General features: G+C 48.0%; 9 protein-coding genes across 9 annotated transcripts, besides 2 other annotated features; 7 read left to right on the top strand and 2 right to left on the bottom strand.

Moving 5' to 3' along the window:
• Nucleotides 1-42: 42 nt before the first annotated feature.
• UA08_06072 (hypothetical protein) lies at nt 43-3078 on the bottom strand (the record flags this gene model as incomplete). The annotated part of the gene is made up of 3 exons (XM_020268764.1): nt 43-684; nt 734-2822; nt 2879-3078. The coding sequence occupies 3 exons, from the start codon at nt 3076-3078 to the stop codon at nt 43-45; spliced, it is 2931 nt and encodes a 976-aa protein (XP_020118503.1).
• Nucleotides 3079-4341: 1263 nt separating this feature from the next.
• UA08_06071 (hypothetical protein) lies at nt 4342-6472 on the top strand (the record flags this gene model as incomplete). The annotated part of the gene is made up of 5 exons (XM_020268763.1): nt 4342-4401; nt 4453-5267; nt 5577-5671; nt 5730-6003; nt 6091-6472. 5 exons carry the CDS (start codon nt 4342-4344, stop codon nt 6470-6472), a joined length of 1626 nt encoding a protein of 541 aa, XP_020118504.1.
• Nucleotides 6473-6834: 362 nt separating this feature from the next.
• UA08_06070 (hypothetical protein) lies at nt 6835-9099 on the bottom strand (the record flags this gene model as incomplete). Its single annotated transcript, XM_020268762.1, has 6 exons — nt 6835-7826; nt 7895-8127; nt 8167-8192; nt 8578-8677; nt 8779-8875; nt 9093-9099. The coding sequence occupies 6 exons, from the start codon at nt 9097-9099 to the stop codon at nt 6835-6837; spliced, it is 1455 nt and encodes a 484-aa protein (XP_020118501.1).
• Nucleotides 9100-9570: 471 nt separating this feature from the next.
• Nucleotides 9571-10220, top strand: UA08_06069 (hypothetical protein; the record flags this gene model as incomplete). Its single annotated transcript, XM_020268761.1, has 2 exons — nt 9571-9841; nt 10039-10220. 2 exons carry the CDS (start codon nt 9571-9573, stop codon nt 10218-10220), a joined length of 453 nt encoding a protein of 150 aa, XP_020118502.1.
• A 364-nt stretch (nt 10221-10584) lies between these two features.
• Nucleotides 10585-13299, top strand: UA08_06068 (hypothetical protein; the record flags this gene model as incomplete). Its single annotated transcript, XM_020268760.1, has 4 exons — nt 10585-10626; nt 11113-12932; nt 13063-13105; nt 13207-13299. 4 exons carry the CDS (start codon nt 10585-10587, stop codon nt 13297-13299), a joined length of 1998 nt encoding a protein of 665 aa, XP_020118499.1.
• An 875-nt stretch (nt 13300-14174) lies between these two features.
• On the top strand, nt 14175-15015 carry UA08_06067 (hypothetical protein; the record flags this gene model as incomplete). The annotated part of the gene is made up of 2 exons (XM_020268759.1): nt 14175-14490; nt 14552-15015. 2 exons carry the CDS (start codon nt 14175-14177, stop codon nt 15013-15015), a joined length of 780 nt encoding a protein of 259 aa, XP_020118500.1.
• A 383-nt stretch (nt 15016-15398) lies between these two features.
• Nucleotides 15399-15491: a repeat region (Identified by RepeatMasker using a combination of RepBase library and repeat library created with RepeatScout).
• A 1105-nt stretch (nt 15492-16596) lies between these two features.
• UA08_06066 (hypothetical protein) lies at nt 16597-18730 on the top strand (the record flags this gene model as incomplete). Its single annotated transcript, XM_020268758.1, has 6 exons — nt 16597-17059; nt 17463-17884; nt 17928-17972; nt 18040-18348; nt 18473-18559; nt 18677-18730. 6 exons carry the CDS (start codon nt 16597-16599, stop codon nt 18728-18730), a joined length of 1380 nt encoding a protein of 459 aa, XP_020118590.1.
• A 783-nt stretch (nt 18731-19513) lies between these two features.
• Nucleotides 19514-19583: a repeat region (Identified by RepeatMasker using a combination of RepBase library and repeat library created with RepeatScout).
• Nucleotides 19584-19744: 161 nt separating this feature from the next.
• UA08_06065 (hypothetical protein) lies at nt 19745-20570 on the top strand (the record flags this gene model as incomplete). The annotated part of the gene is made up of 3 exons (XM_020268757.1): nt 19745-20044; nt 20106-20344; nt 20408-20570. 3 exons carry the CDS (start codon nt 19745-19747, stop codon nt 20568-20570), a joined length of 702 nt encoding a protein of 233 aa, XP_020118679.1.
• An 800-nt stretch (nt 20571-21370) lies between these two features.
• UA08_06064 (Myosin-1) lies at nt 21371-25679 on the top strand (the record flags this gene model as incomplete). The annotated part of the gene is made up of 9 exons (XM_020268756.1): nt 21371-21373; nt 21452-21691; nt 21758-21803; nt 21853-22335; nt 22409-24106; nt 24164-24255; nt 24355-24602; nt 24656-25218; nt 25282-25679. 9 exons carry the CDS (start codon nt 21371-21373, stop codon nt 25677-25679), a joined length of 3771 nt encoding a protein of 1256 aa, XP_020118685.1.
• Nucleotides 25680-25927: the final 248 nt, after the last annotated feature.

The following is a 25927-nucleotide window of genomic DNA, read 5'->3' as shown; positions in this document are numbered from 1 at the left end:
CGAATATCAGAAACGAAAACACAAAAACTCCTATGCATTCCATTACTCCCTTTCTAAGCCTCGCATATTCGACATCGCTTTTTGACCTGCCGTTTGTTGTTGTTGTTGTTGTTGTTGATGATGATGATCATACCGCCTCTGGGTAGATGCTGTAGGAGGAGGGTCTCGCTCAGATACATCAACACCATTATTGGCTGTATTCGGAGCCATGCAGATATATTCGCCATCTCCGCCTTGAGCACCGACGGTCACCCAAACATACTTTCCGACTCCGCTTGATGGACGTTCCTGCGGGCCATCCCAGAAGATCTCAGTGGGCTGAACATTGGAACCGGTTGTTGTGGGAGAAGATGCCGATGGTCTGCCTCCTAGTCGTCCATAGTAGATCCAGGTGCTGAGGACTTCCTTGATAAATTTCATTTTGCGTATGAAGCAATTTGCCTGTAGCACGTCTCGTAATCGGTCATCACCGCCATGCTCCGCCGAGCCGCTGGCGATAGCTATGAAAGTGGCCCCCTCATCGGAGGCAACGGCGCGAGTGTCAAACCCGGACGGGTGCATCTTGCCTTTGGTGGCTAGATACCGTGCGGCAGAAGGCGATAGGTGATAGAAGTCAATCCATGGTGATGAGCCTCGGCTCTTGCCATGTGAAATCACAAGCTTGGTGTGGTCAGGGAAATTGAACTAAATATTGTTAGTTACAAGATACACGAAGATATAAAGCATAATATACCTGGAAAGCTCCATCGCCAAACCCCCAGACGCCAACATTACCCAGTCGCTGGTAGAATTTAATGCAGGCATCCGATTCCCTTGCATCGTCATTGTTGGAATCATCTAGACCGTGCCTACCCAAGGATCCAATCATATATTTCCCGAATTGATCCACGAGTTTGACCCTTTTCACCTTCTCTGCTTCTGACTTGGCTTGGTCTGCTCCAATATCGGTTCTGACTTTGATCCCCATAGCTCCTGTTCCCGCACTGGACATCTTAACCTCAAAAACGTCTGGCTGGATGAGAATACGCTTCATTCCACGAGCCTCTGCCGGGCCCTGCTCTGTATTCTCGTAGAACTCAACGGGCTTCCCATTGCGCGGCACAAGCTGATCCACCTCCGAGTAGGCATATTGGGCTACGTTCCGGTTCTCTAGGCACCGAGACTTACGACGAATATGCCTCTCTCCATCTCGTAATATGATACCACTGGCCGCCTGCCCGTGTTCTCCTTTGAAAACACAACCAACTGTGCCATCGTCCAATATGTAGCCGATTCCATAGCGGTTTGTATAATCAACCCATTTGATGACATACGGGTGCGGGCGGCGCTTAGAGTGGGACCGATATGTACGAGATGATGATGGCATCATATTCCGAAGCATAAGCTTGATATCAACAACGACGTCTTCTGCTGAAGAGCGAGGGAGTAAGTCAAACTTTTCATTCGGATGTATAAGCGGACTGGCGCCAAGTGTTGATCGTGGCTTGCTTGAGGATGTACTAGATTTGCTCGACTGTCGCTCGTGACTTTGCGTATCTCCCGCTGTTGGTACTTGCGAGGTTTTGTATATCTTCTTCTCCATTGGAACTTCCTTTCGGCTTTCTGGTTGCTCTGAGCCCGGCGCTCGCGCAACCCGAGGTCTAGACGACTTTGAACGAGGTTCTTCCATCTGTGGTGTAGTAGAGCGCACTTCATCGTTTGTAAATTGTGGCTTCACAGATGCATCCATAGCAGCTTCATACTGGCGACGCGACTGGGATCGTGTCTTGCCCATAGCAAGACCGTCAGGTACACTTTCGGACTTGGGCATTGGTGGAGCAACGATTCTGTCAAGCTCGCGTAGTGAAGCTGAGTATGACGCAGCAACTCCCCTAGGAACGCGAACGGGTCTTTGAGCCAGCCCTTTTGGAGGAGACTCAGGAACGTTATCATGAGATGTAGACAGGTTCCTCCTGGCATGCGTTGCAGTTACGGTAGGGGCTCTCATAGGGCCGGCATTCCTGCTCGATTGGCGAATAGGCAATGCTTGTTGACGAAGCGAGGCTGCATGGCTCTGTGGTTTCGAATCGATCCGTCGAGATTGCGCTGCAGCCAGTGCAGCTTGTGTTCTCGCAAGCGACATTCCATTCGTCCTCTTCGGAGATTCTACCTGAGTAATCTTTTCGCTGCTATCATCAGAGCTGGTTGATTCATTAAACTCGTTAATTGAAGGAGCTACATTGTCGGGTACGCTCCAGTCCCCATCGGTATACGCTGGGTATTGGTAAACAACGTCTGCCGGCAATGGGATAATTGGCGAAAGCATCTTCTCCGTCTCTGCAGATGTTTCTGAAAAAACACTTTTAGAGGAGTGTTTGCCGCTACATTTGCGCGGGGTTCCATCTCGTTTGCGACCAACTCCGCACTCACTGTAAAAGGCTTCCCTAGAAAGTGCATACCTTTCTCGGGGATCTTTAATCTGTGTTATCATGCCGCGGTATTTGCTCTCGTAATCCAAGCCATATCCCTGTATCATTCGATCACCTTGAGGCTCTTCCATTTTCAACCATACCGGCTTCATCTGCTTACATGAAGGGTCCAATGATCTAGGAATGCAGCCTGGATACATATTAAAAAACTCGTGTTCCACAATATCGTCTGGCAAGGGCCGCTTCTCCTCATCCAGATTCAAGCAAGAGCTCACAAGGCTCTTTGCCTCCACCGGAATGTAGTTTGAGCACTCGCTATCCTTCGGCCACACGTAGTTCAAATTCTTGACCTTTTTATAGATCTCCTCTTGGGTCTTAGATTGGAATGGAGGGAACCCAGAAAGCATTGCAAAGCTGTGAAATGTCAGGACACTTTTCCGTATGCCAAGTTTATTCGAGCAGTGAATTACCAGATGACTCCCAGTGACCATATATCTACCTTCTGATTATGCCCGCCTTTGCTTCTATCAATGACTTCTGGCGCGATATAATTTGGAGTACCGCAGAGAGTTTGTCGCCGCTTTGCTTCCTTTTCGGACAAGATCATCGCTGCCAGTCCGAAATCTCCGACTTTGATATCCATGTTCCGATCTAAAAACAAGTTACCCATCTTGAGATCCCGATGAGCCACATTTCGCTTATGTAGGTATTTCACCGCGCCGCAAAGTTGCACCATGAAGCGTCGCACCTCCGGCAAGGTAAGGCATTTTCGTTTTCGAACCATATCCATCACTGAGCCATTGGAGCAGAGGTCAAGGATCACGTAGGTACATTGGTGGAAAGCGAATGCTCGGTGGAAACGAACAATGTGTGGATGTCGCAATTTGGAGTGAATCTCAAGCTCCGTCCGAAACTAATCTTCCACTGTCAGCCTTTCTTCCTCTCTCTCTCTCTCTCTCAGTAATAACTCTTCAATGTCACCTTTTCAGCCATTTTTTTCTGGGTCATTTCTGATCGGACGACTTTCATCGCAAATACCCGGCCATTACGCACGAGTTGTCCTTCGTAGCAGACTGCAAATCCTCCCTTCCCAAGAAAGAGCCCTGTTGAATATTCCTCCCCATCGTCCCCGGGTTCCCTAACAATCGAAGGCGGTGGCGGCGCATGGATTTTCGAAGGCGCAGCCTTCGCGGCCGCAGAAGCGGGAGGAGCGTGGCGATCCACCTTTTGACGAGTTGCAGGTGGCGGTTTATTCTGAAGCGGAAGGTTTGTTGAGCGGGGGGAGAGCGCTTCCATATCAATATGAATGATTGACTATCGTGGTATCCCTGGCTGGATGCTTCAGGCACATGAGGCAACAGGACATGGAATAAATCTCGCGGCGTTCGTGGATCGATCAGGTCAGATGCTAGGATCCCACCAAATTCGACGTGACTAGCAATAGAGCGATGGCGGGTGTAAAAACTGTGTAAATATCGTCTTTGCGACTCCTAACTAATTGTCAAGTTGCGGTTTCGGATGGAATGTTTCAGGTGCTTGGCGGACCCCAATTAGGATCTGCGGTTGAGGAGCAGACAATGAAGACAATGAAGTGTCTTTGAAGGAAGTCGCACAGGAAGAGTGTCGATGCCCCAGAGGAATCGCCTTGTTGCTTGGTATATATCTCGCTCGCAAGCGGAAGTGCATTGGAGGAAGTGTGGTGGCTGGGCAGTTGCCTTCTGTTTTGGGAAATCCATAAACACGGGCCACGGCAACGGCGAAATGTTTGTCCAGGGGCCCATCGCCTAAGGCAACAACAAGAATCAAGCTCCGCGGCCTTGGCGGAGATCCCGCCGCACTGCTCCATTATCATCTGTTAACAGTTCATAATATTATATTGTTGGTTTCGTCCTGCCAATATCGCCAGGCTGTTTGTGTGTGGCATCAGATTGCCATGTCTCTTACCTTAAAACTCTCGTCCCTTGTCATCCGCACGCTCTCAAAACCCATCGCGGTATGGAACGCAGCAACTCAATGTCAGGCAAAGGATTCTAATGGATAATAGAACAGCATCAAAGCCCAGGCTCGCGAACATGAACGGTTTCGACGAACCTGCGTTTCCATCGCGCAGGCAGTTCACCGCATCGACATGCGCTTGAGATTGGGCCTTCTACGAGACACAGCTGCGATCGAGGCCCAAGCCGCGAAGGAAGCAGCCGAGGCCCAGGCGCGAAAACATAAACCAAAATCTCCTACAGCGAAAACAGAAGCGGAGAGCAAAGCTGAGGAAGAGGAAGCCGCACAGGCAAAGAAACAAGCCATAGAGAAAGCAAGATCAAAACCTCTGCCGCGAATTCGGCCGCTTTCCGAATCTAAAGCTATTGATTCGGGAGCAAACTTCATCAGCGAAACATTTCTTTTCCTGGTAGCAGGTGGCCTGATTGTGTTTGAATCGTGGCGCTCAAGGCGCAAAGAAACGAATCGCCAGACAAATGTCCAGGATCGATTGAATGAGTTGGAGGAATCAGAAAAGGCTGCCCGAAGGGCATTGGGTATACTTGAGAAGGAGCTCATACAGCTCAAGGCGCATCAAGGGAAACATCCCGTCAAAGATGTAAAACGGATTCTTCCTAGTGATGTCTGGGAGGACGATGGACAGGAAGTAGTCCCTAAAGCGGAGCAAGACCAGAGCTGGGCTTCTTGGATCTCGTCTTACTTCCCTTCTTCAGAAAAAACAGCCCAGAAACCAGAAGCAGTTCAGCCTATTGTGCCTACTTCCACGGCAGACAAAGCCACTACCTCGCCCTCAGGCACGGAGTCGCCTCATTCTATAATCCCTACGATATTGACTCCTCACCCAACAAAGCCTTCACCGAAAGAGTGAGCTCCTTTGATCTAGTTGTTGCATAGTCGAGTGCTTGATACCCTCTGCATCTCTCATTTTTTCTTCATTGGACCCATCTTCGCATTAGTATCGCCGTTCTCATTTTGTTCCTCACTAGATCAGTTCATTTCATGGTGTATATAAACGGGTCCCTTCCTTCCTTCCCGGCGATCATGTGCATCGGCATCTCTGCTCTCGGCGTCTCTCTTTACTGTTTATATTTTCTTCTCCTTCCATGTATAAACATACCTTGCAATATTCTGGCAAATAAATTTCATGAATGCATAAACGAACATGTCTGACAGTTTCCACGCCGTTGTGTCCGCATCTCTTCGAGGCCGTCCGGTTTGGGAGGTGCTCCTTCCTATTCTTGACTCGAATAACGAGCTCACGTTCGAAGGTGTGTCTTGTTGGCGTTGTCGACCTTGGAAGTCAGCTTATTTCTAAATTGTTTATAGATTCACCTGATAATATATGTGATCTCACCTTCTATTGCCCCAACGAAACTTGGGCGTCCAACGTCGAGGTACATTGCATTCTCGTCACCCCTCCTGATATCGAGGCAACCAACAGACAAGCAACATTGATTCGTGCCGAAAAGCTTGCGATTGCAACGCATAAGAACGTTCAGAGTCGATGTGATCGAGTGATTGTTTTCGTGTGTTCAGCTACGGCATTTCAAACAGCAAGCAGATACTGCAGCATAGATGGATTTGTGTCTTTGCAGGTACTGTGAGTGCCATCATTCTCCCTCCCGCAGTTCGAATTCGAAAACAGCAGTTCCTGGAAGCAACAAGAATGTCGTTGATAGTTGCATAGCCTTTTCGACTCGCCGTCAGCTGCGGCTTTGCCCATCATTATAGTAGGCGAACCTAGCGAGCTATTGTCATCGATCAAGGAGCGCTGTCAAGTTCTCCAGCATCACCTCGACCAGTCTCCTGAACGTCCCCATTTGGGAAGTTCTGCATCCTCGCTGCGCCTCTTAGAGCATATTGTCGCCCATGCCTCTGATTCGGTCACCTGCCAGCAGAACCTGAATATTCTCAGCGATCTTTTTCCGTCGCTTCGTGCTCTAAGTGCAGCTATCAGAACAATGGAGGGTCGTCAGCTTATTGCAGACTACTTAGGCAGCCGTGTTGCAAGAAACATTGTAGCGTTTTGGAGCGAGGAAAGGATTGCGGTTGAGAATAGGGTATTTTGATCGCTCGCTGAACAAAATCCGGGGGCTCTAGATGGGCAAGTATCACAGATCCCAGAATAATGTCCTAGAAGTACGTGCTAATTATTATAAGACGCTGAGTAACTGACCATGCTTAACATCGCTATTATAACATTCTAATATCTACATCAACTTGAAAAGAAAGAGCCATAAAACTGTACAATTACCCAATCAGAGTCTTCAAGTCTCCAAAAGTCGATATTTCCAGAAAGCGTCACGAATCTCGGTCTTGAGCTCCTCACGCAGTCTTTGTGATATAATGAGAGACATTAGTGAACCCAACCCGACATCGGCAATGTTTGCATCATCAGTCAGCATGCGGATGTCAATGGCCAACTCCTCAGCTATATCTCAAATGCACGGACGACCGACATGGCTGTTGACTCATACTTGCTTTCCTTTGGATGGACGCTCGGCGCCGGCGAAGGGGGAGTCAGCAGGCCTGTAACGATTTTTGAGTCGCTCGTAAAGAGAGATGGCTGAGCTGACTGCGCCTTGGGCGTGATTTCACTGGAGTCTAGAAAGATATCAGATGCTGCTGCCTTGGTAGCTGGGGGCCGGAAAATGCGATCCAACATGACTCGTGGCCATTGCGTGAATACAATCGCCTCGACGACACCGACAATTTCGTTGTCTTGAAGGATGTACACGTCGCCTACAAAGTCATGGTTGTCCGCAGATACCATTCGGACGTAGGCTAGGTATTGGCTGCCAGGCGCAAGCGGCTTTGCGAAACGCATAGATTTCCAGGACGGGGTTATGTAAAAGCATTTGGTGTTATCGAAACGGGTGCCTCCGTTCAGGATGAAGCCAGACAAGGACACGCATCCGTCTATGAAATGGGGAGGCACCGTCCATGTCCCCGCGGTACCGGCAGGGAACTCTACTTCAGCCACAGCTTCATCTTTGTTGAGAATCACAGATTTCATTGCTCGATACATGTCTGAGTAGTCGACAAATTTCCCAAAGAGGCTGTATGCAAGATTAGTCGTCAATTTGTCGGCCATGCCGCTGGTGGCCATATCGTTCAGGGCCGCTATACGACTTGTCACAAGGCCTGCTAAACGGGACCATGTCGACAGCCAAGATGAGGGATCTTCGTAGAAGACAGTCGCATGACAGTACCACAGGTTTTTGGCCGGGTTATACCACTTGATATGGGCCTGTCTCTTTCCCAAATCGGCCTCGGCACTTCCCACGATCGGCTGAGTCTCAATGGGATTGTGGTGCTTGACCATAGGTTCGCGATATTCGAAGTCGGCAACGTTGATGCCAATGTTAGCTGATCTTAGAAGCCCTTTATCAAGAATACGTTGCGCGACTGTGAAAGCTATGTCTGCGTGAAGGAATTACTGATGTTAGAAACGAGATATGTGTGTGTGCTAAGAGTCAATGAGTACATACTTACAGAAGAAGCAACTCCGTAGTTGTTCACAGCATGTCCGTCAATAACATCCTTGAGCACTAGGTCAGTCATGTCCGACTCAGTTACGAGCTGGGCTGATGATCCAGTGTAGTTCTCCGAACGGATTCCGTGGATGTTTGTCGTGCGGAAGCCCTTGACAGTCTGAGCCATAGCCTTGGTGGTGAAGTTTGGATCGGACAGCGCCTGTTTCTTGGTCAAGTTCCAGTCTTCACTGTACTGGATCCAATAGTTTTTATTATTCCACGCGTACGCCGGGGAATCGACCAGTCGCAGAGCCTGTTCAGAAGGCAAATGGTACTCTGCCCAATCTATGTTTATACCGACATTGTATAAAGCAACGAGTGCCTTGCCGAGCATGGTCTAGTTATCATGGTCTCGATGCAACGCTGGGCATGTCAATCGAGTTTCTGGCAATGCCTTTGAGACAAAGCCGACACAGCAAGGATGATGGCCAATTTTCATCCAGATGGTGGATTTCGACACAACGCCAGATGTCCAAGCGGCATTGAGTCCACCAACAAAGTCGACTGTTTCTCGAGTTGCCTTAGCCAGATACCCAACTTGTCGTCGGTGTTGAAACCGTCGCCATGCTGGCCTCAGGGTATGCCTTAGGTGGTTTGTTAACCAACGGTCGTCAAGTTTGCAGGAGCCATGAGCTTACCTTTTGCGCATTGAAATCTGCCACTACTTTTTGGGTCTCTTTGAAACCAGCTCTGCCCCGGAGAGCAAACCTGGATCCCGTCCGATAAGCACGACATTTTCTGCTTGAAAATTGTATTCAAGAGGATGAGCTTCGTGGTAGCTTTCCAAGTGTCGACGGGTCAGTGCCTTTGCTTTGCTATGCTTTTCTTGTTGAACTTACGCAATGAAGATACCCAACTGAAAGACAAGAACAAGAACTCCCTCAATAGCTCCACGCAACGGCGTTTTCCTGAGCTCGATAACACTATCGGTCAAGTCTAAAATGCTTTCAAAGACAGGGGCCAATTCCCTCTTGAGGCTTCTCCAATCGCCGGCATTCTTGCTTCGAGGCAGTAGTGATCGCCTCGAGAGTTGATGCAAGGATAGGGTGATTTCTCTCTTTGCTCGGGAGATACAGTTTTCTAAACAATGTACGCTGGTCTCCTTCGGGACCCCCTTGAGGGATTTCGCCAGACAAATATATTATCTTCGCACGCGTCATGGTGCTTGGGCTTCGCATAGAACCTTTACTATGCGAAGTATAGGCAGCGATTCAGCATAAAAAAAGGGGCATTTACTACGTAAATAAGTCTGCCCGTCGGTAAGCACGTCGAAGTGATTGACTATGGCATATTGATTGGCTTAACTATCCTATCAACTTATTAGTCATCTAATGAAGGGGTCCGGAATCCGAATTCAGACAAAGACTACTCGTTAATCAACCCCAGCCGAATCCCGAAGCTCGTGTTATATGTATCGGACTCTCGGCTGTACCCTAAAGCATGCAGGATCAGATTTGAAGGATTGCAAAGCGTCGAGTTCAGATTTCTTAAGAAACATACCTCTGTAAAGCAGAATAATAATGCTAAGTGATTGATTCAAAACACTCTTCCAGCCTGCTTATAATACCGAGCTCGATACCTACTCATACTCTTCTCAGCACCCGGAGAACCTGCATGCTCTTATACAGTATATGGGCCTAGAGCAAAGTGTGCGAGGCCGCTGGCTGAAGGAGTATCCATTTGAAAAGCAGACGCAGGACTGGAATCCAAACCCCGATGAGGCACTTTTTGTGGATATCGGTGGCAATGCAGGACATTATTATGCTTTGTTCAAAAGTGAATTCCCTGGTATCCGAGGTCGTATCGTGTTGGAAGATTTGCCTGACACTTTGACTCATACTCTGCCGACGCCGGGAGTTGAGAAACTGGGACACGACTTTTTCCAACCGCAGCCGATCAAAGGTGTGTGAAAAGTTCGGAGAACCTTGATGCCAAATTGAGTACGGCTTTGGTGATTATATTGATAATTTATTTTCTGGTGCCAAATTTTATCATCTAGGCGGGATTCTGCACAATTGGAGCGATGACCATCTTGCGCCAAATCAAATCGGCCATGAGTCTAGAGTCTGTGCTGCTCATTAATGACATGATCCTTTCAGAAACAGGAATTCCGCCATATGCCACTGCGCTGGACTTGGTTATGCTGGGTGCATGCGGTAGCCTAGAGCGCACCGAGGAGCAGTGGAAGGATGTGCTTGGAGAGGTCGGCTTGGAGATCAAGCAGGCCATTGTATACGACCATGAACTCTTCCATGGTATCATCTCTGCAACAGTAGCTTAGACCAACTAGAAATCAAATTTCAGCTTTTACAAAACCGACATATTATGTTAATGACACTACAGAGGCTTGCTAACAGTCTTCGGATTTGTTTAAGTCAAGCACCGCCCCTCAGTCAACGGATATTATTTGGAAGCTGATGACTTTTGACATCGGTCCGGTCATATTCTGATTGTTTAAATTCCAGAGCCCATTGATTAGTTACCTGAGTCGAGGAGCCTTGGTTTTACTTGACTCCTTTTCGCTCGTAATAAGGCGGAGATACACTCATTATTCCTTTCTTTCCCTCTTTTTTGGGAGCAATGATAGTGAACATCGGACCTCATTGCCCTTGAAAGACTCCGATTGGTAGTTGAATCCCTTAATAATGGCCGGACCGATGCCGCCGAAGGCTGTAGTGCTATCAGATGTGAGTGTTGTGGCATGAGAGTCGTTCTCACGCCGATTGGCAATGGACACGGAATCACGTGGAATCACGTGATAACGCATGCCCAAGAGTGTACGCTCACTAATAGACTACGTACATAATTTTTCATTCTAAGCTACTCTATCTACTTGTACACTGAGAGGGCCAGCAAAGCGAACCACACGTAATGTATCAAATCTCTTCTCTATGTTCTAGATCCCCGCCGTTAACTAGTTATCTCATTTGGAAGTTCGCGGAGGATCTAAAATTCTGTTGGTAGATTATCTAGAAATCATTCGGATTTTTGTCAATCTCAACTACTGTATAATTATATAATGAATATTATTGGCTGTTTTTGGGTAGTTAGCTGTCCGAGTTCACTGAACTAAGCCATTAGGATTAGAGCCCTCTTTCGGTCTAGCCCCTTCGGTCTAGTTTTGGTTTCCTTTGAAATTCAGATCACATGATACTACAACAACGCGGCCTCAGGCCAAATACCGGATAGCAAACAACGTCACATCATACAAAATACAGGATATCGAACTACACCAAAAACAATCTCACTTGATCGGGCTGGCCTGTGTCACAATGAAGAGCTACGACGGCTGCTGGACGTGCCGCTTGAGAAAGAAACGGTGCGATGAGATACGGCCAGTGTGTAGGAACTGCTCAACGCTGCAGATTACCTGCCACTTCGGCCATGAGAAGCCGTCATGGATGGACAGCGGACTGGGACAGAAAGAGAAAGCCGAAGAGGTCAAGCGCGAGGTTAAGAGCGCTGCCGCGCGGCGTCGGGGGACCTTGCCGATGAATGCTGTCAACCGACAAAGTGCGCTGTCGACAGAGTGCCCACCATTTCAGGCCGAGCCAACTCCAGACTCCAGCCCTGGTTGGACTTCTACATATTCGCCACCTAGCACGGAGCCATCATCGAGCAATGCCTACCCAGATTCCTGGAATAGGCTGGACGGCTGGTCTATAAGCAACTCACCTGATGGGAAACCGGCGGACTCAGAGCTCGACCGCCGCTTCATGATGTTCTACTTTGACCATTTCTTTCCGTTCCTATTTCCCTTTTACCAGCCCCTACTGCTTGAAGGCGGGCGTACCTGGATCATGGAGCTTGTTGCAGGCGACCAAGCCATGTGGCATACCACACTCTGCCTTAGCACGTACTTTGTCTCAGTCGCCCTAGATGGCGCAGTTTCAGGACACAACGTATGCAAAACGCTTGCTTGGGAAAAGCTTCTGAATCAGATGGGTGTAACCTTTCTGATGCTCCAGCGTAACCTCCAGGAAGTTGTTGCTTCAAGCATTACGCCGGAGCTAATATCCAAGACCTCCCGAATTATGGGAAGCATTATCCAGCTACAACGGTTTGAGATCTCGGTGGGGAACTTTGAAAACTGTCAAAAACACCTTGGGGCGGCCATTATGCTGTTCAGACAGATATTCCGGACTGCAGAGAGTGCCATCAACATTCCTGCTTTTTACGGCGTGTTGAGTCATATGGGACGGCCACTCTGGGCTATAATGTCTCAACAGAGCGGAGCCTGGAACTCCGATCAGGCAGCTTTTCGATTTTACTCCGCACTACTGATCGTGGACGATATTATTGCCAGCACATGCATGGGGGAACAGCCTAAATTGCTCGAGTATCACGCTCAACTCCTCACTAATGGCGGCAGCTCTGACGAGAAACCTCCCCTGAATCTCGAGGATTTTGTCGGCTGCGAAAACTGGGTCATGTTGCAGATTGGCGAGGTAGCTGCCCTCGACGCGTGGAAGAAGTCCAGAAAACAGGCCGGGAAGCTCGACGTGATGGAGCTGGTGGCGCACGCGTCAACAATCAAGCAGACACTGCTCGGTAACCTCGCGCGCCTCGACGCCACAGAAAACACCCCCAGTACCAATGGGCTCGGCTTGTTCACCCTTTACAACGACCAGTTGCCGCCTATGCCGGGTGGTTGCGCCGCATATGTCACCCGTGTCTGGGCGCACGCCGCATTACTCTACCTCTCAGTTGTGGTCTCTGGGTGGCAGCCCGGCAGCGCGGCGATCCGGGAGAACGTAGTGCGTACACTAGCGCTGCTGGAGCAGATGCCGAAACCCGAGCTGCTGCGCACTATGGTGTGGCCCTTCTGCATGGTCGGCTGCCTAGCCGAGCCCGGGGAGGAATGCCGCCTGCGGGCCATGGCTGATGCGCTGGTCCCGCATCGACTGTTTGGAGCAGCGCGGAAGGCACTTGAGATCATGGAGAACGTCTGGAAGTGCAGAGACGAGCTCGCCATCGACACAGACTTTGCGGCGTGCGTCTGCCGCTTGGGTTATGTTTCTCTGTTAGTCTGAACCACATCTCGTGCCTCACGCGTGAGTAGCACTCGACCACGTGATCAGGTCCAGGTCCTGGTTTAGTACTATGTACTGTTACCTATTTAGGCAATTTTCGTCGGCCCTACCAAGAGGACATTTCCGAATGCCGGTGTGTGCGTATACATAATGATGAGTGCCTCGGGAAATATCACATACAGCAATCGCAAGGACCTTGTTCATAAACAGCAACTACTTAATTCTGCTGTCCAGTGCTGGGAGACACTGCGGAGAACAGCCAAGAAGGAGTTTATCTACATGGGCCACAAGCAGAATACTGTGGTCAACCGATACTGCTCACTATGAGCCTTGGACATTTGCTCACCCTATTTCATCGTCGCACCAGACACTCAGTACTCTACGGTTAGTCCAACTTTGACCCGAAGAGGAAAGAGTGACGACTAATGCTCCTAAGGGCCTTTTCTACATTAGTGAGCGCAATACCGATTGCAGCCAGAAGTTCGTGCAGCTTTATAATGACGCGCATGCTAATTTCTTCAGAGGAAGAAGTGCCATGGCATGCCACCTGTGTCCAAGGACAGGGTTACGACAAGCTCTAGATGGAATAATTTATGCGGTCAGCAATTGATGCCGAATACGAAGCCCACACTTATTCTGTCCACGATGAATCAGCGTGCAACTCATCAAGAAGTCTATGTGGGATCGGATCACTGTCGACTTCAGTCTAGCTTGATACAGTGTTTTCACTCAATGCAGCGCTTTACACAATCAACTGAAATGTTCTCAAACTAAGAAATGCAAGTGAGGATCTAGTTAGGGCCGTAACTGTCGCAGGACTAGCATAGTTGTAAGTTACCCGTATTAAGATGTTGAACCTGGAACTAGAACATCCTGAAGAAAACTAGTCCCGAAGGATTATCTTTCTCAGACGAGACATGGGCGACAACAGTGCAAGCGCAAGATCTAATTGGGTACGCATGGTCGTCCGAAATCTGCTCTTTTGAAGCTCTTCATCGCGCGCGGGATGGGAAATCCTGGAGTATTCGTCCCGCGCGGCTTGTGGAGCTGATACGGACTCATGCTACTATTCCCATCGACTTTCAGCACAGCGAACACCGATTACATATTCTTCGAAATGGGCCAGTTTATTCTCTGGTAGTACACATTAAAGACATCTTACGTGTTGCTCTACTCCTCGTTCACGACATAACCCCGTCACGATGAACGGGTACGAATTCCTCCCAAAAACACCCGAGCTTGTCGAGCAGCGACGCATTGCATTAGATTGGTACGCGAATCTAGCGCAGACCTCGCAGCTTACAGTTCACCTGGTTATCTTGATCTGCGAATTAGTCCAGGTGAGGAAATTCACAAAAAAGTCTCGTCAGAGAGGCGACGCAGCTGTGCTGGCAAGAAACCTGAAGTTTACATTGAGCACAGAAGTGGTCAAGGGATATGGCACATATGGGCAATGGGTCTTTGGGATAGCCTGGACGGCATGGCTGGGATTCTTATGTATTACCGAGACTGCGCCTGGTAGCTACACCTTCTCTCCGGGATAAATTGATTGACAAGCATATACTGATGGTTGGCATAGATTACCTGCACCTCACGAAACGGTTCGGACTCGTCGCAGCCTCGCAACTACCGATTCACTACCTCCTCGCTGCGACACCTCTTCAGCTCGCTCTTAGGAGTTCCTCCTACAGACCAAATATGTCATTACACAAAGTCACCGGAAAGATTATCATCGCCTTCTTCGCCGTCCATATGTCACTCTACAGCATCTGCTTTGTGCAAATGGGCATATTTTGGAAAAGTGTTCAGCAGCCAAACATTGTAGTTGCTTTGATCAGCGCTGGTATTCTGTTTATCATTGGAAGCACGGCGACTCAATTCTTCCGTCGCAGATATTACTCGTGGTTTTATATGTTGCACGTTATCGGATCAACTCTTGTGCTACCGCTGCTCTTCTTTCACGTTAACCATATCAGAATATATCTATTTGAGAGTGCGGCGGTTCTCATTATCAATGCTGTCCTTCGCTCTCGAAACTGGTAAGCGGGTTCGGGGAAGCGGCGGATGAGGATCCTAACGTGTCTTGCCAATGGGTTAGTAATATGTTTTCTCTAATCATTCACATCTTCTCAGTGTTGAGTATATCTACAGAAGACATTGACGGCTTGATCTATCAACCCCTCGTTCAACACTCAGTCCTGATTCCTCTCTCGCAAATTTTACCTTGCACACACTAAAAACGCCACAAAGAGCAAGCAATCCACAAATATTGACAAAGTCTTATCTATAAGCATGATGTCGACATTGACATCAACCGTTTGTTTACATAGTTCACATGTCAATTCCGTCTGGGCCAGTTTTTTTGGCCCCTGCCCCTCTGCCCAATTTTACATTTGTCCAATCACTGAAAGTCATTAGCAAGTTGACAGCGGAATACAAGGTATAATTTACACATTTATCAGAAGGCCCATTAAGAGGTCCCATTCTGGTGGCTTACTGTTTACTGGTTAATATTCAGTTGAAAGCACATGCGACTGCCCAAACGAGAACTGGCTCCATTCGTATCTTCGAGTACAACCTTGTTCTTTTTAACAAACGGCCCGCAAACGGCCCCCGCGACTTTTAAGGCTTATCTCAGTATAAGTTTACATACAGAGCACGGAGTAACGCCCCTAAATTGACTGGAAGCCCGGGATGCCTTTAAGACAATGGTGGATACACTATTCACAAGCCCAAGCGTCAGCAGCATTCATGTGCGAAGCTCGGCATATAGGATTCTAGACTACAGTGCATTAATCCACCATTAACTGCTTCCAACTATTCAGTGGCTGTGAGTTATCGATAAGCCGCTTCTGGTACATAGTGTTGGGTCTTAATTCCGAGTGTGAATACGGGTGGCATCTTACCATTACCAAGCTGTAACTACTGCAAAAGGGTTGGTATTCTTCTAGAAATAGAAAAACAAGCGGCAAAATCAAGAAAGTATTGGCTCTCATCAGTGAGGAAACTTACCGCCATAATGACTCAACCGTGACATGTCTGTAATTTTGTTTCAATGAAATGTAATTATATTTTTACAATACGTACCCAGGTAACTACACCAACAATAGCTTCTAGTAACTGTAGTACCACGACTAGTCTTTGGAAGCTAGAATATCACACTAATTGAGAGACTACCTAGGTATCTGAGCGTCTGTCAAGTTGCGGACCAAAAAGTAACCATACGCCTTCCTGCGTATGCTTACGTATGATTCAGTCAGCACCATAAGGGTGTTGTAAGGTGTGCCCTGGCAAATATATATAAAGCATATTTATCTAGTCGAAGAGATCTCTTCTTAACCAATTGAGACAGATTTTCAACATAAGTCGTCAAATATATTCTACACTGTCTAGCCATCGAAAAAGAGTATATACAAAACGCATCCGTTCTTGGTATAGTGAAGATGCTGCCGCTGATTGAGAAAATAGAACCAAAAACACTCAGAAGAGTCCATTTCAGACCAAGCATGTACTCGTTGCCGTGAGCGCAAGATTAGTTTTAACCGTGAGCTCCCTCAATGCAACGAGCGCCTGGTTAACATAGAATCGCAGCTCGGCCGCCTCTCGGTCAGCATCGCAGAGAGCATGGACCAGGCCAATTCATCAACCCGAGAAGCCTCAAGTTTTGATGAAGAGAGTGATGAAGAAGATCATTTGATGAATCCTTCGCTGTACAGCGATGACTGTACCGACTTGCATGTCTTCCACAGCCAGGTGGATATGGTCGATTACTATCACGGACCACTGTCACTGTTTGTCCTCTGCAAGCAATTTCGATCTTGTGCCCTCTCTGTAAGCGATGCGAAATATGATGCTCCTCCTCTGCGAGATATACTGCAGAGCTTGTGTGAGAGTGCTGGTGTACTTGAACCTTTCCCACCCTTTGGCGACCAGCCTTCTATAAACCTCCTGCCTAAGCAACAGGCCAACACCGTTCTTAGTCATTTCTTCCAGCACGTTGACTGTGTCACCGATATCTTTGTAAAGAGTAGTCTTCTTGCCCATGTCGAACGTATATACTCGCACCAGGCAGGGCGTGAGGAGCGAGGTATGGGTTATCTCTCTCCAGGCCACCATTGTGTTTGTTTGGGGCATGGAAATCTCTGCCCAAGCAGGGAACGGCCTATTTGGCGACTTTGAACGTTCATTCCTCCCGAGTCGAGCTGCACTGGTAAACTTCTGTTTGCTGACCACATCAAGACTCATTAACGTTCAGATTTTGATAATTCTCGTATATACCGGCCTCTATTTGATGTCATTTCTCAAGCCAACTGACCCGTTTGTATAGAGCGTCGTAGTACAGCAATTTGTCCTCCGGGATGGGCTGAGCTTATCTTCAATCACGCATGTGGGCTTGCAAGAACCTTCATTAGACTACATACACACTTTGGTTCAGTAAATTCGGCGCATGCCTTGGAGACTAGTATATCAAATATGTTCGATTAGCTGAGACAAGGCGGCCCAACAATCCATCTACCACTTCAACATTCTTCCGGCAATTCCACTGGAGGGTGGTGCCACCTATACAGAAATATCCGCAAAAGTCGGTTTGTCTGAGAGGAAACTTAAGACCGTTGTGCGTAAAGCAATTATTAACTGTATGGTGCGCGAGAATGCCCCTGAACATGTTGTTCACACCGCCTCCTCAGCCCTGCTTCTGCGAAATCGTAACATGATGGATTACTACGGCTTCTTCGTTGAGCAGATGTTCCCTGCCAGCGCAAAGCTCGCAGAGGCGCTGGAGAAATATCAAGACTGTGCAGCTGCGCAGGATACTGCTTTCGATCCTGCCTTCAATACGAACGAGACCTTATTCAAGTTCCTCGAGCAACATCCCAAGTTGCAAGCTCGGTTCGTTGGTGCGATGGAGAGTGTGGGCAAGGACCCTAGCCAGAGCCAGAAACACGTTATAACAGAATATCCGTCCGTGGGCAGAACTCGGAGAGGCTACTGTCATCGATGTAGGTTCTGATTTTGCTTCCTTCATTTCTCTCTATATGTGAAAAGCTAACGTAGATGGATGTATAGGTCGGCGGGTCATCCGGCTTCATGAGTGTAGAACTCGCACAGAGATACCCGAACCTGAAAATGGTAGTAGAAGATTACAAAAACACCGTTGAGCAGGGCGCTGCACAATTGCCACCCGAATTGGCGGATCGTGTGAAGTTTGTGCCGCATAATTTATTTGATCTCCAACCGGTGGCGGGTGCAGAAATCTACATTTTGCATCATATCTGCCACGACTGGTCAGCGGAAAACAGTGTCAAGATTATTAAGCAGATTTTACCGGCCATGAAGCCGGGCAGCAAGATTCTGTTGGTCGAAATTGTGGTTTCGGTATCAAATAGAGTGATGTCGAGTATCGCAGAGCGTACCTGCGGTAATTTTTCTTTCCACTTCGCAGTCAACTATTTATATAACGCTAAACTTCACCAGAATTCGTGACCTTAATATGCTTCAGATGCTAAATGCACAGGAGCGAAGTGAGTCTGGGTGGAGGGAAATTATCACCAGGGCAGATTCCAAACTTGGGCTGACACACATCATCGTAAGCAACTCTTTCTGATCCGAGTGACTCATAACATGAGACATTTTCGTTTGAAACAATGCCACAGATCGAATCTTCTAGTATAGGCAGTGCTAACTTTGTGATGTGATTGTGCAGACGCTTCATGGCAGTACCGACTCGATTATCGAGATTTCGTTGAGGGAGAATTGAGGCAAGTGATTCATTGGCGGCAAATGCGGGTCTAGTTAGGGCTCTAGGTTGTAGCCCTAACTAGTAGTGCCAATTTCCAAATCTGGAGATATTCTTATTGGAGCTGTATTATTAAATCAATAGGCTCTAGCGAGTTTTTAAAAGGACCTATAAAGGTCTTCCTTTTCCTTTATTTTCCCATTTTTGATTCTTTGTGCTCAAGTCTACTTTTGACAGCTTTTTTTTATCGCCGACCTATAATATCTATAACTACCTATTCCGGTGAGACAATCCTTTGAATTAAAAAACATTGAATTAATAATATATTATAAATCAGTAACAATGCCTGAAAGTTGCGGAGTCAATTCTTGTTTACCAAGTCATAACATCATTTTTCGCCGTATTAGCATCAGTTGCTCCAAAACTTCAGGCCAAAAAGGCCCGAACCAGCCGTCATCAACAGCGCCATTTAGGAACTTCGGAGTTCATATATCAAGCTATAACTAGCTAGCAGGCATCGAGGGCAACCTAGTCTTAAGAGACGGGTTCCGGGAACCGAGTAACGAGATCAAAAAGCATAGACTTGACGGTTCCATGTTCATTTCAAAGCCTCGCACCCGCGCGGTTCCCTTATGCCGCGCGCCCTAGATGCCGCTGCTGCATACGGCACTCTTTGTTTGATTCCTGCAAGGTTGTAGCTCAAATTTGAAACGGAGCGTAAAATAGGATGTCCCGCGCGGCTTATGGGTCTCACCCCGCGCGGCTTATTGTTAGCGGGATACTTAGGTATCAAGACAAAAAAGATACACATGAAATGAGCATTACCAGAAGCCCCATTAAGGAGTCCATTCTAGCGACTTAGTGCTCGGTATCCTACGGAGCTGAACTGATATAAGCAACCCTCTTTCCTCTGGAATTAACACGGGGACATAGCTTGATCAAATCATCCAACACTTCTATCTACATATTCTTTTTGTGTTCATGAGATTATTCTCTGCAACCCAGCTGCGACGCTATTTTACATCCTCGAGAAAAATGGCCACCCGTACCGTTCTTATTCTCGGCTCTGGCCCCCGTATCGGTGACGCTGTCTCTGAAAAGTTCGCCGCAGAGGGATACAAAGTCGCTCTTGTCTCGAGAAAAGGAACGAATTCGATCAACGAGAAAGGCTATCTTTCGCTGCAGGCTGATTTTGCCAATACCGATCCCAGCCTCCTAGCTTCCATCTTCGACAAAGTCAAGAGTGAATTCAACGCGGCCCCTAGCGTTGTCGTATACAATGCCGGGTCTATCACTCCTCCGCCTGACGCCGATTCGGTCTTGTCTATCCCGAGTGTAAGTTATACTTCTTCAGTCTTCGAAAGAATAGAGAAATGCTAACTTTATCACTCTTTAGGCTCGTGTCACCAACGATTTGAACGTCAATGTTGTCAGCCCGTACATTGCCGCACAAGAGGCCATCAAACACTGGGAAACTCTGCCCACAGAGGGCAAGAAGTTGTTTATCTACACAGGCAATATCTGTAATGTTGCCATCCTGCCTGTACCGCTGTTGCTGAACGGTGGTATGGGAAAGGCGGCAGCCGCCTACTGGCTTGGTGTTGCTGACGGCGCATACACAGCCAAGGGTTATCGGTAAGTTCTCATCCATCCTTCTCTTTCGAGGTTATGCTGGTGAATAGGCTCTGATGTTCCCAGATTCGTTTACGCCGACCAGCGCCAGGACGATGGCAAGCTTGCAGGCCCAACGGTCAACGGTCCTGCGCATGCCGATTTCTTTGCGCAGTTGGCGGCGACCGGGGCGAATGATATCCCATGGCATGCGACGTTTGTCAAGGACAAAGGCTATGTCAAATTTTAGGCTTGCTAGCTAGCTCCTCTCTAGGTATATCGGTGCTTATTGTCTCATACGGGAATCCTCAGCCGGTGTACTGGCAGTACCTGGACCAAATATCAATATATATTCAACGCGAAGGACGCGTATACCAGCAGTTCCTATTTTGAAGTAGTACTATTAGACGTATTGATCAAGTAGTGATAGAACCAAGAGAAGAATTGTCGGTGCCTGGGGCGATGGAAGCAGCCGGATATTCTAGAACAGTGCCTAATCAGGCACCAAGACAAGGGCCGATGACGTCGGAGTCTCCACGCGGCGTTTAAATGCTTCCATTATTTTATTTCCCCCTCTCTCTCAGTATGGTCGGTAGTATAGACTATATTTTGTAATTCACAATAGAGCCATGACAGCTGCGATCGTATAATGTAAATCATAAAAAAATCATGCCTAGGGAAGCACTCGGGATGACGCGTCGGGAAAGCGGCACTGTGGCGGACATGTGTGGCGCAGCTGCCAAGCGGACAGGCCCCCGCTGTTCTAATTACGGAGAACCAGGGCACGGCCGCCTCCAACTGACCCTACCATCGTGCTCCTCATTCCTCACTTGCACACATTGCTCTTTCTATCTTGTTGCTTTTTGACCAAAGCTCTGCCATAGAGCGCTGCTTTATTGTTGATTACGCCTGATTTACTTATTTTTCTTACCGGGTACATAGCCAATACACAGCGGCACAGGAGAACGTCTAGCTCCCCCCCCTCAGCTTACAGGTGTCAAAACTGATACGTCAGAATTGGTTGCGGTGTTCGGCACAACGGCATAGAAAATGGTTCGTCTTGACCAGCGCTGATGTTGATCTTGCAATTCTTTGCTTCCTGCGTGTTAACATGCTCATTTCTGAAATTAGGGTCAATCGCGACGTCCAGCCGGCGGTGAGAAGCGCAGTCGAGGTTTTGGCCGGTCCAAAGCGGATGCCGACGTGGGTGATGGTCGACATGCGAGAGGAAAGCCTCAGGTCAAGAAAGCTGCCTTTGAGAGCACAAAAAAGAAGGAGATTGGTGTATCTGACCTCACTTTGCTGAGCAAAGTCTCCAACGAGGCCATCAATGACAACCTCAAGTTACGCTTCGAAAATAGGGAAATTTACGTGGGTGATCGCTTCTGGAATGGCGTGGGAAGAGAGAGAGTCATACTGATCTATTATTTTGTGTAGACATATATTGGCCATGTGCTGGTTTCTGTCAACCCTTTTCGAGACCGTACGTTTCATGCGCCCAGTTTGCGATTTCTCAACTAATCAGATGGCAGTGGGTATATACACCGACCAAGTCCTCGAATCCTACCGTGGCAAGAACCGACTTGAGACGCCGCCTCACGTTTTTGCCGTCGCGGAATCTGCATATTATAACATGAACGCCTACAAAGACAACCAGTGTGTCATTATTTCAGGAGAGTCAGGTGCGGGGAAGACAGAAGCTGCCAAGCGATTAATGCAGTATATTGCGAGTGTCTCAGGGGGCACCGATTCATCGATTCAACAAACGAAGGACATGGTTTTGGCGACAAATCCTCTTCTAGAATCCTTTGGTAATGCGAAGACGTTGCGTAACAACAATTCTTCGCGGTTCGGCAAGTACTTGGAATTGGAATTCAACACACAGGGACAGCCAATCGGTGCCAACATTACGAACTATCTTCTGGAGAAAACGAGAGTAGTTGGCCAAATCACGAATGAACGAAACTTCCATATTTTCTACCAGCTTACCAAGGCCGCACCCCAAGCCTATCGAGGTGAGAATAATGAAAAGGCCACTTCTTTCGTCGTTCTTCCCCTTCCAGCGCTAACGCAACAATATATTTGCAGAGAACTTTGGTATTCAACAGCCTCAGTCGTACCTATACACGAGCCGCTCGAAATGCTTCGATGTCCAAGGCATCGACGACACTTCCGACTTCGCTGATACACTCGAGGCAATGAGAATTATTGGACTAGCACAGTCTGAACAGGATAATATCTTTCGCATGCTTGCTGCAATCTTGTGGTTGGGCAATGTGCAGTTCACAGAAGATGACCAGACTCACGCATCGATCATTGATCAATCTGTTGTCGACTTTGTCGCTTATCTCCTCGAAGTCGATTCTGCCCAAGTCAATAAGGCTCTCACGATCCGTGTGGTTGAGACGGCACGAGGTGGTCGCAGGGGCTCTGTCTATGAAGTTCCGTTGAACAAAGTGCAAGCAACTGCTGTGCGGGATGCTTTAGCAATGGCCATCTATTTCAATCTGTTCGATTGGATTGTCGAACGCTTGAACATGTCTTTGAAAGCAAAGTCGGCTGTCACGAATTCAATTGGCATTTTGGATATTTATGGATTTGAGATTTTCGAGAAAAACTCTTTCGAACAGCTCTGCATCAACTACGTCAACGAGAAGCTACAACAAATTTTTATCCAGTTGACTTTAAAAGCTGAGCAGGAGGAGTACGCCCGAGAGCAGATCCAGTGGACGCCGATCAAGTATTTTGATAACAAGGTGGTTTGCTCCTTGATTGAAGACAAGCGCCCACCAGGCGTCTTCGCTGCGCTGAACGATGCATGCGCAACTGCCCACGCAGACTCGTCGGCTGCTGACCAAACTTTCGTCGGACGTTTGAATTTCTTAGGTCAGAATCCCAACTTCGAAAATCGGCAAGGACAATTCATCATTAAACATTATGCTGGTGATGTCAGCTACTCTGTGGAAGGAATGACGGACAAGAACAAGGATCAGCTGCTCAAGGATCTGCTCAATCTCGTTGGGTCATCGAGCAATGACTTTGTGCATGTTTTGTTCCCGAACCAAGTCAACCAAGATGATAAGCGACGTCCCCCTACTGCTGGCGATAAGATTAAAGCATCTGCAAATGATCTCGTTACCACGCTGATGAGATGCCAACCTTCTTACATTCGAACGATCAAGCCAAATGAGAACAAATCCCCTTCTGAGTACAATGTGGCGAACGTGCTTCACCAGATCAAGTACCTCGGTCTGCAAGAGAACGTTCGCATTAGACGAGCAGGATTTGCTTATCGTCAGACGTTCGACAAGTTTGTCGAGCGCTTTTACCTCCTATCTAAGCACACTTCATACGCGGGTGACTATACATGGACGGGCGATGCAGAATCTGGTGCTAAGCAGATTCTGAAAGACACTGGTATACCAGCTGAAGAGTATCAAATGGGAGTGACAAAAGCGTTTATCAAGACTCCGGAAACCTTGTTCGCTCTTGAACACATGAGAGATCGTTATTGGCACAATATGGCTATTCGTATTCAACGGGCATGGCGCAATTACCTACGATATCGTATAGAATGCGCGGTCAGAATACAACGTTTCTGGCGTCGCTTCACCGGTGGCTTAGAATTCATTAAGGTGCGAGACCAAGGCCATAAGCTATTACAGGGTAAGAAGGAACGTCGCCGCATGAGTTTGCTCGGGTCTCGGCGATTCATGGGCGATTACATTGGCATCGGTAATAATGGTGGTCCTGGCGAGGTAATTCGTAGTAGTGCTGGTATTAGTGGTAAGGAAGCTCTCTCTGGCTCTTGATTGGATTCTGGACTAAAACAGTTGTGTATAGCATCGGAGCCGATTCTTTTCTCTAGTCGCTGCGAGCTCTTGGTGGCCAAATTTGGTCGCTCGAGTAAACCGATGCCCCGTATACTGGTTTTGGTGAGTCTTATCTAGTTCTCCTTGTTTATTTTTTGGTCTTTGGTAGTCTTTCAAGCAAGATTTGCCGACTTACAGAAAACACATTCTGACCACTTTTAGACTGCACGACACGTATATATCATTGTTCAAGCCATTGTCAATAACCAACTTTCCATATCTTCGGAACGAACGATTCCCGTGGGAGCTATCAAATTCATCGGTGCATCGAACTTGAAGGATGACTGGTTCTCGCTGGTCGTGGGCTCGCAAGAACCCGATCCACTTTTAAATTGCGTTTTTAAGACTGAATTCTTCACCCATCTTTCATCTGCTCTTAGAGGACAGTTGACTTTGAAGATTGGGCAGACGTGAGTATTATTATCTCACACATTTGGATTACATGATCTAAGAGCAAATTTAGGATTGAATACAACAAAAAGCCCGGAAAACTGGTGACTGTTAAAACAGTTAAAGACAACACCGTTCCCCGTGACGATCTTTATAAGAGTGGTACCATTCACACCGGCCCTGGTGAGCCTCCTAACTCGATTTCGAAGCCGACACCGCGGCCCAAGCAGGTTGCTGCCAGACCAGTTACTAAGGGCAAACTGTTGCGGCCTGGCGGCCCCAATGGTGGTCCTTCTAAGCTCAGTGGGAATCGCCCAAATGGCACTACACGACCTGTTCCAACTCCTCAAGCACTTCCTACAGCGACCCCCGTTGCTCCCCGGTCAACGCCAGCACAGTCACGTGTCGTTCCACAGCCTGTCGTTGCCGCTACCGCTGCAGGTGGACACCGTCATACATCATCTCAAGCGTCAGTTCGTGCTCCTCCGCCACCACCGCCGGCACCGCCGGCAGCAGCTTCAGCCGCGCCCAAAAAACCTACTGCGAAGGTCTTGTATGATTTTTCCAGTGACCGGGCCAATGAGCTCACAATCCATGCTGGAGAAGTCGTTCAGATCGTCTCCAAGGAAGGAAACGGTATGTTAAAATCCATTCCCTTGTTTTGCACAACTTACTCATGACTTTAAAAAAAAATCATAGGTTGGTGGCTATGCATGAACACAACAACGGAAGCACAAGGATGGACACCTGAAGCCTATCTCGAAGAAATTGTTATAGCAGCCGCCAAACCAGCTCCGCCACCTCCACCCCCAGCTCCGAAAGCCGCTCCCAACGGCAATGCAATAGCGGCAGCCAAGGCTAAACCAGCCCCTCCAGCACCGCCCGCCAAAAGACCAAATGCTGCTGGACGTAAGCCTCTTGCACCGCCAACACGTGATAGCGCCGTGAGTATCAATTCGCAGGATTCATCTGGAGCCAGTGGTCGAGCGACTCCCAACAGCAGCTCGAATGCCAGTCTAGCCGGTGGTCTTGCCGAGATTCTGCGCCAACGAGGAAGCGCCATGCGTCCATCTAACGAAGAAGACGACGACTGGTGAGCGAGGGTGACCGTGTTTGTTTTTTCTCTGGTAAATCCATATGCCTATGTATTTTTCTTTTTTTTTTTTTTTTTTTTTTTTACTCTGATGAAAAAGAACGATTCAGCAACCCCTTTTTTGTTTGTTTCCACAACTTCTTTTTCCCGTTATTCGTCATGACGATGGATGCATATGGACTATTTTGTATTGGGGCGTTATAAAAACTCTCGCCTTGCAAATTTCTACTGTTGCTTTTATTTTTCTTTATG

Source organism: Talaromyces atroroseus (assembly GCF_001907595.1).
Source record: "Talaromyces atroroseus strain IBT 11181 chromosome Unknown scaffold_8, whole genome shotgun sequence".
In the NCBI taxonomy this organism is placed as follows: Eukaryota; Fungi; Ascomycota; class Eurotiomycetes; order Eurotiales; family Trichocomaceae; genus Talaromyces; species Talaromyces atroroseus.
The sequence above is the reverse complement of the archived record's forward strand: the minus strand, read 5'-3'. Positions and strand labels throughout refer to the sequence as shown.